General features: G+C 44.3%; 1 protein-coding gene across 1 annotated transcript in view; it reads left to right on the forward strand.

Annotated features, from left to right (window-relative positions):
* Positions 1–4,303, forward strand: part of map2k5 (mitogen-activated protein kinase kinase 5) — a 78,110-nt gene extending 73,807 nt beyond the window's left edge. Inside the window, exon 22 of the mRNA XM_073837060.1 lies at positions 1,013–4,303. Coding sequence (XP_073693161.1) covers positions 1,013–1,123 — 111 coding nt within the window. The 3' untranslated portion in view covers positions 1,124–4,303. The remainder of the gene's footprint in view (positions 1–1,012) is intronic.
* The last annotated feature ends 9,325 nt before the right edge of the window (positions 4,304–13,628 follow it).

Genomic DNA, 13,628 nt, shown 5'->3' on the forward strand with positions numbered 1-13,628 from the left:
ACTTCTCCTGTGATACATGTATTTGATGTTAGCAGACAAATGTAACAAGTGAAAGTGTTTTAAAAAACTTAATTTCCAAGTCCAAACTTGGGCCAAAAGTGCCTATAGTGGAAGAATTATGAGATGAACTCTCTCCATTCTCCCTGGCTTCCTCTGTCAGGTCAGAAAGCAGGCTATCGCTGGGGTCAGACCCTCACCTGAGCAGGCAGGCTCGACATACAGAATCAGAGCTGCGTATGACTGCAGCAGGTCCGCTTGTGAAGCTGGCAGCGAGCGTTCGGCTGCCCAGGCTGTGTGATTGATGAGATGGGTGGCTGGTAGAGTCGCCCCTCAGGACTGCCCTCTCCAGCACTCCAGCACTGAGAGTGATTAACCTCACTGTGGCACAAGCAGAGCTCACCATTAAGAGGACAGAACGATTGATGGTAGAGCGTTGTCCTCGTTGAGAGAGAAACAAGGAAAGATAGGAGAGGATGCTGTGGTGGTGAAAGGGTACGAGAAGATCATCAAAGGTGTTGGTCTGCGTCAAATGAACATCAGATTAAGAAGCAGCTGTTTGTTTACTGATGAGACGGACGTGTCTTTTGTGTTGTATATCTTCTCATTAAGCCTTCCTAATGATTTTGTAGTTGGATCACTGTCCTTCAATTGCGAGTTGAACTATTTAAAACCAAGTTAGTACTTGAGATGCATTGCGGCAGAAAAATCAACACTCATTAATGCTGCTCATTCTGTAAATGTTCATCCGTTGAATGTTGAAAAGAAAATCAGTTGGCATCACCTTGACATGAACGTAATTGAAAGCTGTAAACTGTATCTGTCCTTTTCATTTTAATTGCACATCACAGTAAGATGAATCTTTTCAGAACAATGCGCTTACTGTATGTACAACCCATAATGTTGTGAACGTAATTGTTGTTCAGTCTCCGTTACTAATTTATATTGCTGTTATGTCTCAGTGAGAAATCATTTATCCGCTTCATCCTGTTTTTTTTTCTTTTCTTCCCTTTAGGACCACCCCTTTATCATGCAATATAATGACGGAAACACGGAGGTCGTGTCCATGTGGGTGTGCCGCAGTCTAGAGGAGCGCAAGAGCCAGCAAGCACAGAGACTCATGTGAAAACCAGATGGAATTCTGGGAGATGGTGTCCACATTTCCTCACTTTACTCTTCCACTGAACCTAGAGAAGCAGCGGCTGATCTCACATAGAGCACCTCCTCCCAACCTTGAGTTTAATGGTGCACGGTGAGAGAACTGCTACGAGTCTAATGCAGATTACGCTGGCATCTTGCAAATGAGGATTTTAACCGTTTGCGTCGACGCACATCTTTAACTTTGTTCTTCTGCAGTGGGTTTCCTTTCACTTTCTGTGCAGATTTCAAAGTAAATGTTTGGGCAGAAGATACTCGCGGGGGGCTGTCGCTTGCTCGACTCCGATTTAGCTCCTGTGGGTTGGGATTTGAGTGGAAATACTGTCTTTGTCTCTACTTAAAGCAACAATCTGGGTTTGCCAAAACATTGTGGGCACGTCATAAATCATCTTGGGTTTTAAATATATGGGCTTATGTTGAGCATTGCTCCCTGCTGCAGTGCAAGTCATGCTGCTGTTGTTTTAAAAGCCACTTTTTGTTGAGTTTCACAAATGGTGGAAGGCAGTGGATGCTTGTGCGGATGAGGTTTCAGATAGTCCAGCAACAGCCGACTGTAAGGATACATGAGAGTTCAGTAGGTTTCATTTTTGCCCTCATTCAGCATAAGCCCAGCTGTGATCTTTACTCAAGGGATTCATGGGAATTGGTTCCTTTGATTTGGGCATTGGCTTAATCTCTCTTTCAAGGTCATTTTATACACTTTTAGATCTATGTACACTAGTGTTTCAAAGTTTGGGGTCTGTAAGATGTTTTTGTATTCAGTAAGGCTGCATTAAATTAATGAAAAGTGACAGTAAAGACAATATTATGTGTGGCACTGGACCACAAAACCAGTCGTAAATAGCACAGGTATATTTGTGGCAATAGCCAACAATACATTGTATGGGTCAAAATTATCGATATTTTTTTTTTGAAGGGGAGACACTGCAGGCAAAAACGCAGTTTTTTTGTGCACCTGTCAAGTTTGAGATTTTGGGCTTTTTTTTCAGACTAATAGAAAGAACAATTCTAAAAGACACTATTAATTGTTTCTTTTATAGCACTTTATCTATTTGTGTCAATAGATTTCAATTACAATACATATTTTTAAAGTCCATTTTCTCCAAATGAGTTTTTTCTCCTACGCTTAGCCATAAATCTCCACTTCAGTAGCACTTACACACACCAAACTTGACATTTTTATTCCTGTCTATATCTTGAAGGCTTTTACAGAGGGATTTGTTCATATATAGTTTGCTTTATTTTATACAACATTTTATTGTGAAAATATATTGTTTTCTGTCTGGATTTTCTGAATTATGGAGTGACAAAATGAGACGCCCAAAATTCCCTCTGTAAAAACTTTTGACTTTAATATGTAAAAAATATTAAACAAGAATTTTGAAACAGACTTTATTCAGTGTTTAGATTTTTGTACTAGGAATGCATGCAAATTAGCTCATATTTCATTAAATAATGTGCATTTGCATATTCAAACCTAACATTTTAGAAAACTTGTAATACAAAAACTTTGTTTGCAATTATCAATGTAATCAATCAGCTGGGTAAGGCGATAACTATTAGTTCATTTTTTTTTTACTCTATTCACCTGCAGTGCCTCGCCTTAAATGCCAAAAATCATTAAGATATTAAGTAAAGATCATGTTCCATGAAGATATTTTGTAAAATTCCCACCGTAAATATATCAAAATGTAACTTTTAAATAGTAATATGCATTGCACAAGAACATGCATAAGAACTTAATTTGGACAACTTTAAAGGTGGTTTTCTATATATTGATTTTGATTTTTGCTCCCTCAGATTCCAGATTTCCAAATATTGATTTTGATTTTTGCTCCCTCAGATTCCAGATTTCCAAATATCGTCCTATCCTAACAAACCATACATCAATAGAAACCTTATTTATGCAGCTTTGAGATTATGTATAAAGCTCAATTTCAAAAAATGTACCCTTATGACTGGTTTTGCGGTCCAGGGTCACAAGTCTTTCGAACTTCACAAAAGTATCACATTTTCCTAAAAAGTATTAACTGTTTTTAACACTAATAATAAGGAGAAATATTTGTTGAGCACCAAATCAGCATATTACAATGATTTGCGAAGGATCATGTGACACTGAAGACAGCTTTGCCATCACACGAGTAAATAAAACTTTACAATTTATTAAAAACAAAAAACAGTTAATTTAATTGGTAATAATATTTTCTAACATTACTGTTTTATTATATTTTTGAACAAATAAATTGCCGTATTGGTCGTATTTATTTTATTTTTCACATGTGAAAATTTCGGAGTCGGTGTGCAATGACCTTAAGAGTCTGCTTTCAAAAACATTAACAAATCTTACCAACCCCAAACTTTTGAGCGGTAGAGTACATTTTAATGTTACACAGCACATCAGACAAGTCTAGTTAATATTTTCCCATCAGTCTTTTATGAAAGAAAATCAATGACATTAACTTCAGATGGGAATTTAGATGAGAACCTGTGTCACATTAGCAGATGCAGATTAGCACAGCAGGATCCACAGTACAGGTGCAAGAATGGCAATAGTCACTCTTAGCGCCCTTTTGTGTGTTTCTCTTATACTTCAAACCACAAACTAATAAAATAGTGATCTAAATTCAAGTCCTCATTAACTGAGGATTTTATGCTTACATTAACCACATCAAGCCCTCACATCTGCATTATTTTCTTATATTTATGTGCTATTTTAATGTCTCATCAGTATTACTTTTAAGACTTTTTTTCAAATTCAAGTGCCAGATTTTTTTTTTTATTGAGATATTGTTGTTGATCCTTGCCTGTGTCTTTCGCATTATTACACCAGTGGATATGACTGCCATCAACACAGTGGAAGAAGACCATTTTATATAATGGAGAATGTGTATAGTTCTGAAAATGTAGTTGTTGCATACCAAAGCCAAATACATTGTAGGGTTTTATTTTAAACTGTGTTATAAGTTATATTATTTGTTGCGCCTGTTTCTTAATATGTACAACTATCCCAAATTAATTTCTTCGATTTTAAAGACAACTGACCAAAACAAAATCTGAGGAACAAAAATAAAAATGTGACTACCTAATGCAACTGAGATGAGGTTTGCATCTAAAGGTGATTTTTCCCAATAAAGCCTTTCAGATCTCATTGCTTCATTTGTCTGCATTTCATGTTTCCAAGATAATCTAGATTTATACGACATGCAAAGACAATATGTGACCCTGGAGCACAAAACCAGTCTGAAGCAGCAATAGCCAAAAATACATTGTATGGGTCAAAATTATACATTTTTCTTTTATGCCAAAAATCATTAGGATATTAAGTAAAGATCGTGTTCCATGAAGATATTTTGTAATTTTACTACTGTAAATATATCAAAACTTTTGATTAGTAATATGCATTTCTAAGAACTTAATTTGAACAACATTTAAAGGCATTTCTCAGTATGTAGATTTTTTGCACTCTCAAAAAAAAAAATCAGCTTTCAGATGATTTTTAAATTTCAATTTCAAAACACTGTCCCTTATGACTGGTTTTGTGATCCAGGGTCACATGTGTTGCTGCTGCTAATATAGCACACCTCTCTGGACCATTTTGGAATAATTTAAGTCCAAAGCAAGTGATTTTCTCTGAATAAAATTCAGCAAAGTATTCCGTAAATGTATTTACATTTGGCTGTCTGTATTCTAAGACCTGTTTAAGTTATTTATAAGATAAATAATTTAGTATATGTTATTATAAACCAATTCCATCTTCAAAGACGCTATTCATTTAAAGATACTCCTCTGGATTAGGTTTAAGCGTATCCCTCAGATGATTAGCATTACATAGTTTACACTTTGTGTGTTTGAAAGGATGGTATTTGATTACACATAATTCATTAGCGGTCGTGGGATACAGTTTTGGTCCAGTGTTTTCCGAGTGTTGGGGTCCGTACAGGATGACTACAATGAGGAGGACTGGAATCTGATACAGAGGTCAGACTCACTCTCCTCTCCACATGAGTGCATATTGAACCGGATCACTGTTAGTGTTCACTTACACAGTCCAACCTTAATGTTTACAATAACACCGTGCATCGGATGTAACATTATGGTGATCAATACAAAAAGCATAATGAATATCCAGATGGAATTATGTTAAAGAGCTTGCTTTGCTTGTGTGTAATATATATATACGTCATATGGGATAGTTCATCCAAAAATCAAACCCGTAAGACCTTCGTTCATCTTCAGAACACAAATTAAAGGGGTCATCGGATGCAAAAGTAACTTTAATCTTTAAAAGTAATATCCCCATTTTAAAACTAGGCACACCGACAGACGCAGATTGAGCGATTGAGGTGTTCTATTGTTGGATGTAATGAATGTAGCAGTCGTCATTCACTCCAAACATCTGAGCCGCTGAAGATGCAGAGGTTTAACGTTACTTTCGTTTTTAAAAAGGTAAGTGCCGATCACGATCCACATATGTGTCTATGTTCGTGCGAATCATTCCTGATGCAGCTTTACCCACAGCAGAAGTGAGTATAAAGGGGTTTTTATGCATCTTTGCAAATGGCCTTTCTTAATAATGTGCTTGTTGGCAAGTTTCACTGACTAAAGTAAACATTAGGGCTCATCATCCCAGGCAAAGAGGGGCGGGGCAAGCAGAGCTCATTTGCATTTAAAGGAGCATGCAATAAAATGAGTTTATGTTTTGCAGAGCTGATTTTGACAAGGTGAAATTGTGTTTTTTACACTACTATTAAGAATTTTTAACCAAAGTATATTACAGACTTTTCATTAAGACCCTAAAGAAACATATGAACTTGTTGAAAACGGGTATCCGATGACCCCTTTAAGATTTTTTTGATTAAATCCGACAGCTTTCTGACCCTGCATAGACAACAACGGAAGTAGGCCATGTGATACCTCATCTCATGACAAAAATGTACCCGTGGGAACTTTTTCCGCAAGACACGAAATACATACCAAAAAGTAGCCTACACATCACTGCTGTTTCCAACAGAAATTAACACTAGAGATGGTAAAACAGCGAGCACTTGTGATAGTTTTCCTACAGTTATGATTACAGCTCCATGTGTTTCACTTTTCCGACATTATAAGCATGCTTGGTAGCTCAGCCGGTACTGAATTTCACTTGGGATATGGAATCCTTACACCGTGTCTACGCCGGACGCAACAGTTGTCGCGCCGTGCCCCAACAGCTAAAGTCTGTCTACACTGGACGCGACAAAGCACCCGTTGCACATCATTTAAACTTTGTGTGAGCACGTCATATATAGAACGCGGCAGCAGATTACTGTCAGGGATTTGCAGTGTCGCGCCGTGCCGCCCCGCGCCGCATCCAGTGTAGACAGCATAATAGGTTCTATTGTAATTTGTCACGTCGCGTTGCGATACTCGCGTCTGGTGTAGACATGGTGTAAGGTACGAATCTTGTTAAAAACATGACTCACGATGAATGAGATGAAAACAAGCTGAAATGCCACTTTGCGATTGCGTTTTTAAGTCACATTCGCTTTGTTCATACTATCGGGTAGGTTTAGATCAGTGGCGGCTACTGGTCTGTCAAATAGGGGAAGCTCATTTTCGGTCTACATCATAAAATTGTCTATTTATTTAAAAGTAAATTCTGCCCTATGTTCCTTTTCAAGAAAATGGTCTGTGACCCTGTCGTACCAACTAGGCGTCTTTTCCAGTGACTTTTCGTGTGCAGTTTCATATGAATGAATGATCTAAAAAAAATATTAAACTCTGTAAAAGTGAAACAAGGAATGTGGTGTATAATTGTGTGAAATGTATGATGAAAATCAAGCAATTTCGCCAAGCAAATATAAAGAAATAGGTTGCAGCAGTTTTTATTTCGACTGAACTTGAGAAATCCACGATGGGACTGAGCGGCCGCAGAGAGCGCGAACGAATAGCTTCAGCGATTCTGTCAGCAAAGAAGAAACTGGATTCAATAGCGAATGCAAGTAAAACAGTTTATTGAAGGCTGGCAGAGAATCAGGACTGAATGGGACTGGTCGAGCCGCGTGAAGAACCCCAAGTAGCGCAGGATCAGTGGGCAACCGAGAGCAGAGGGTCAGGAAACAGGAACGGAGAGAAGTCCCGACGAGCTGAGTCCAGGAGGGGCGAAGACTGAGGGAAAACACAGGAGACTGCCACAGCACGGGGACAACACCAAACGATCTGACAACAAGAGACAAGCAGAGCGATCTTAAGAAGCGATGCTGATGAGCTGCAGCTGAACCTGATCAGCTCATCAGCGACAAGAACCACACCCACCAAGCACGCGCTCAGACACAGACACGCATCCAACAAACACACCCACACACAGACACGCAAAATGAGTAAATGAACCCATAAACCGTGACAGTACCCCTCCTCCCAGGAGCGCCGCCTGGCGCTCTAAGAGGATCTTACCCGTAGATTGTAATCATCTATAAGGGAGTGATCCAGGATGTCCCTAGCAGGAACCCAACTTCTCTCCTCCGGACCGTAACCTTCCCAGTCCACCAAGTACTGAATTCCTCGTCCCCTCCGCCTAGAGTCCAGAATGCGACGGACCGAATAAGTAAGTTCCCCATCTACGAGACGCGGCGGTGGGGGAACCGGGGTAGGCGGATTAATGGGAGAATGAAAAACGGGTTTGACTTTGGAAACGTGAAAAACGGGATGAATTCTCCTGTACGCCGGAGGAAGTTTGAGGCGGACCGTCACTGGATTAATGATTTTAGTGACGGTGAAAGGGCCTATGAATTTGGGTGCTAACTTGTTACAGACGGAGCGGAGCGGAATGTTACTAGATGAAAGCCACACTTTTTGACCAACGACGTAGACGGGAGGCTTAGACCGGTGGCGATCGGCCTGTGCCTTGGTGCGAGCCCCTACCCGGAGAAGAGTCTCACGAGCTGTTCTCCAGGTACGGTGACACCTGTGGACAAAGGCGTGGGCCGAGGGGACCGCGACTTCAGAATTCAGACTGGGAAAAATTGGTGGCTGGTAACCTAAACTACATTCGAACGGAGAGAGGCCCGTGGATGACACTGGTAACGAGTTATGCGCGTACTCAACCCAAGAGAGTTGCTGGCTCCAGGAGGACGGATTCTGAGAGACTAAACACCGCAACACTCTCTCCAGATCCTGGTTAGCCCTCTCAGTCTGCCCGTTGCTCTGCGGATGGAAACCAGAGGACAGACTAACGCTCGCCCCCAGAAGATGACAAAACTCCTTCCAGAATTTGGAGGTGAACTGGGGACCTCTGTCGGACACCACGTCTATCGGGAGGCCATGAATGCGAAAGACGTGATCAACGACAGTAACCGCTGTCTCCTTGGCGGAGGGTAGTTTGGGCAAGGGGATAAAATGAGCCGCCTTCGAGAACCGGTCCACCACGGTTAAAACCACCGTGTTACCCTGGGAGGGTGGGAGACCAGAGACAAAATCGAGAGCGATATGGGACCAGGGTCTCGAAGGGACTGACAGCGGTTGTAGTAGTCCCTCTGGGGGTCGATTGGAAGTCTTAGCACGCGCGCAGACTGAGCAGGCCAAAACAAAATCTCGAGTATCGCGGGCCATGGAAGGCCACCAGAACCGCTGCTTAATAAGGAATTTAGTGCGATTGACTCCTGGATGACAAGCTACATTGGAGCAGTGAGACCACCGAATAACGTCTGACCGTAACCTCTCCGGCACGAATAATCGACCCGGTGGGCATCCGGGCGGGGGCGTTACCCCTTCTAAGGCCGCACGAACCTTAGCTTCCACCTCCCAAGTGAGAGTGGCGATAACACACTTCTCCGGGATGATACGCTCGGGGGTGGAAGGGCGCTGCGAACGATCGAAAATACGAGATAACGCGTCGGGTTTGATGTTCTTAGTCCCTGGACGATAAGAGATGACAAAATCAAAACGACCGAAAAAAAGAGCCCACCGAGCCTGCCTGGAGTTGAGGCGTTTGGCTGACCTGATGTACTCAAGGTTCTTGTGATCGGTCCAGACGATAAAAGGTACCCCCGAACCCTCTAACCAATGACGCCACTCCTCCAATGCTAACTTGACTGCCAACAGCTCTCTGTTACCAATGTCATAGTTACGTTCCGCAGCCGACATACGATGAGAAAAGAACGTGCAAGGATGCATCTTGTCGTCCGAAGCGGCGCGCTGGGAAAGAACCGCACCTACCCCCACCTCTGACGCGTCAACCTCCACCACAAACTGACGTGTGGGATCAGGGGCAACAAGGATGGGAGCCGAAACAAAGCGGCTTTTGAGGTTGGTAAATGCGGCGTTAGCCGCATCAGGCCACCTGAACGCCGTCTTGGAGGAGGTTAAGGCGGTCAGAGGAGCGGCTAGTTGGCTGAAATTACGAATGAAACGCCGGTAGAAATTGGCGAACCCCAGAAACCTCTGCAGGGCCTTGCGGGAATCGGGGGTTGGCCAATCTACCACAGCCTTAACCTTGTCGGGATCCATGCGCACCCCCTCGGGCGAAATGATGAATCCCAGGAATGGAATGGACTGTGCATGAAACGCGCACTTCTCCGCCTTGACAAAAAGCCCATTCTCTAGCAGCCTCTGGAGCACTCGCCTGACGTGCTGAACGTGTTCCTGGAGAGAGGAAGAAAAAATCAATATGTCGTCCAGGTAGACATATATGAACTGATCGATCATGTCTCTCAGCACGTCATTGACGAGGGCCTGAAAAACCGCGGGCGAGTTGGACAAGCCGAAGGGCATGACCAAGTATTCGAAGTGCCCTCTGGGGGTATTAAACGCGGTCTTCCACTCATCCCCCTCCCTGATGCGGACCAGATGGTAGGCATTACGCAAGTCTAATTTGGAAAAAACGGATGCTCCCTGCAACCTCTCGAAAGCTGAAGACATCAACGGCAAAGGATAGGTATTCTTTACCGTGATGTTGTTCAGCCCTCGGTAGTCAATACAAGGTCGCAGAGAGCCATCCTTCTTTTTGACAAAAAAAAATCCTGCCCCGGCGGGAGAGGAGGAAGAGCGGATGAGCCCGGCTGCCAGAGAATCAGAAATGTATTTCTCCATGGCCTCCCTTTCAGGAGTAGAAAGCGAATAATGCTTGCCCTTGGGCGGAGACGTACCTGGTACTAAATCTATGGCACAGTCATAGGGACGGTGTGGAGGAAGAGAGGCAGCTCTGGACTTACTGAACACTTCCTTCAGGTCAAGGTACTCCGGGGGCACGTTTGACAGGTTCACCGACTCATCCTGCAACACAGAACGGGACACAGAGGAACAAGCAGACACAAGACAGTTAGAAAAACAAGCCTCGCCCCAAGAGGAAACAGAATTAAGGCCCCAATCCACCCTAGGATTGTGGCGGACCAGCCAGGGATGACCCAACACCACCGGAACCAGAGGAGAGGATGTGAGGAGGAAGGTGAGTTCCTCCCTGTGGTTACCGGAAGTCGTCACGGTGATGGAGTGGGTAGAGTGGGTGATGCCGGGTAAGGCCTGTCCATTCAACGCGTTGACGGAGATCTTAGTCGTGAGGGGTTTGACAGGAACGTGAAACCTGCGAGCAAAATCCCAGTCCATAAAGTTCCCCTCCGCTCCGGAGTCCAGCAGCGCCTTGCAGATGTGATGCTCGGTTGCCCACTGTAATCTCACCGGGAGGAGAGTCATCGATGAGGGGTTATCCTGGGAGAGACGGCCCGACAGTAGCCCTCCTTCTACTGCCGGACCTGGCCTTTTAGTGGGCAGCTTGAGAGAAAATGTCCAGATCCACCACAGTACAGACAGAGGCCCTTGTTTCTGCGTCGTTCTCTCTCCTCCCGGGAGAGCCGAGCTCTACCCACCTGCATGGGCTCACAATCAGGAAGGGAACTGACCGTGTTCGAGGAGTGGACCGGAAACTCGGAAACTGGACCGGAATCAGGTGACGAAGGTTGGTTGACCAGCCGATCACGGCGTTGAAGCCTGACGTCCACCCGTAGCGCAAGAGAAATCAGTCCATCCAGATCCGTGGGTAACTCCAGCGTGAAAATCTCCCTCTGAACACGGTCAGCCAGCCCATGCAGGAACATATCCCACTGCGCTGCCTCGTTCCATCTGCTCTCGGCAGCCAGTGTGCGAAACTCGATGGAATAGTCTGACACCGTGCGATTTCCCTGTCGCAGGTCCGCCAGCACACTGGCTGCCTCACGTCCCATGACTGCTCGGTCGAACACACGTCTCATCTCATCTGAGAGCAGCTGGAACGAAGCACAGCACGGATGTTCATTCTCCCACACCGCCGTCCCCCACTGAGCAGCGCGTCCGGAGAGCAACGTGAGCACAAGAGCTACCTTAGACCTCTCCGATGCAAACGTGACAGGCTGAAGTGAGAAATACATAGAACATTTGGTTAAAAATGCTCTGCATAGATTAGGCTCACCAGCATAAACCTCCGGTGTGGGAAGACGAGGCTCTTGAAGACCAGCGCGGTTCACAGAAGTGGGAGGGGGAGGCGGTGGAGTGGCTGGCGCAGCGGGAACTCGCAGTTGTTGTAGCTGATTGGTGAGCTCGGACACCTGCGCTACTAACGCTTGCACGGCTCGACCAGTAGCCAGCATCTGCTCCTCCTGGCGATCCATGCGGGTGTTACTAGCGGCCAGAATGTCCTGAAGCGTGGGCGCACTCGCTGAATCCATCCTGGTCAGATCGTTCTGTCAGCAAAGAAGAAACTGGATTCAATAGCGAATGCAAGTAAAACAGTTTATTGAAGGCTGGCAGAGAAACAGGACTGAATGGGACTGGTCGAGCCGCGTGAAGAACCCCAAGTAGTGCAGGATCAGCGGGCAACCGAGAGCAGAGGGTCAGGAAACAGGAACGGAGAGAAGTCCCGACGAGCTGAGTCCAGGAGGGGCGAAGACTGAGGGAAAACACAGGAGGCTGCCACAGCACGGGGACAACACCAAACGATCTGACAACAAGAGACAAGCAGAGCGATCTTAAGAAGCGATGCTGATGAGCTGCAGCTGAACCTGATCAGCTCATCAGCGACCAGAACCACACCCACCAAGCACGCGCTCAGACACAGACACGCATCCAACAAACACACCCACACACAGACACGCAAAATGAGTAAATGAACCCATAAACCGTGACAGTTTCCTTATAGGACAAAATCGCTGTCAGTCAAAAGGAGATGCAATCTTTCGACGGACGCTCCAATCATCACGCAGAAGCTCAGCGTCCAGGCCAGCCCACTCCTCATTCACCCTCAGAGACGCTGAGCGTCCGTGGGCGGGACATAATCGCAGCGTTTATCCAATGACCGTCTAGTTTCAAAGCACTGAAAAAAAACGTTCAAAGCAGCCCCATTGAAGTCAATGGACGCTGGGCTTCAATGGGGAAATGCACTGTGACGCTACGGGAACGTATGAGAAGAAAATCAAGTCAGCCGACCTGCTATATCTACAGTAACTGATTCTGAACGAATTCGTCTTTGAGATGAACGTTTTCTAATGCATTTTTAGTCAATAAAATGTTAATACAATATTACGTAATTTGACCATTAATTTTGTGACATTATAGGGGAAGCTGAGCTTCCCTTGCAGTCTTAAAGAAATAGCCACTGGTTTAGATGTAGTGCAGATGGTACTTATTTTAAAATGTCAGGAGGCATTAGAGTTATAGCGACACTCAATGGACATTTCAAGTCAGAACTGCGGTGACAAGTATAAAACCAACCTCACATAAAACGTATCATATGTTTGTTCATCTGTTCCGGGGAAAAACGCTCTTTTAGCACCACCCAGTGGACATTTTATATTGAATATATGTCACGAAACTTACATGGCGCTAAGTATTTCGCGACTTGCGAAAAGGTTCCCACAGGTATGTTTTCCTCATAAGATCAGGTTGACCATATTTAAGGTCCAGAATTGTTCTAAGGACAGGTAAGTCTCTGCCACCATTCACAAGAGTATCAGGCGCATATAAATCATGTTACTCTCATGAATGTGCATTAAAGACTTACCCGGAAGAGAAGAAATTGTTGAATAAAGTCGTTATTTTTGCGTTCTTTGCGCACAAAAATATTCTTGTAGCTTCATAACATTATGGTTAAACCACTGATGTCACATGGACTGAATTTTCATATTTGGGCACGGAAATCCTTTTATCCTATGTTTGCATTTTAGGGTCAAACTGCAGCTAAATCAAACTGGGCGGCAGGAGAAAGGTCTCATCAGAGCACCAATATGGGCCCCAGCAGCTAAAGGCCCCTCAGCGTTCCTCCTCCTTGAGCTGTTGGGGCCCATATAGTGCTGCTCTAATGCGACCTTTCTCCTGCAGTCCGGTTTGATTAGCGCGGGGGCCGGACGAGCACCGAAAGACCTGTTCACAGCCATTACCGAGATTCCTTTATCAATGTCTAGTAATTAAAATGTCACCACTTAATTTTCAGGCCATGGTGAACCTCTTGTAGCAATCTTTTCCTAATAAAA

Source organism: Garra rufa, chromosome 3 (assembly GCF_049309525.1).
Source record: "Garra rufa chromosome 3, GarRuf1.0, whole genome shotgun sequence".
NCBI classification, from domain to species: domain Eukaryota; kingdom Metazoa; phylum Chordata; class Actinopteri; order Cypriniformes; family Cyprinidae; genus Garra; species Garra rufa.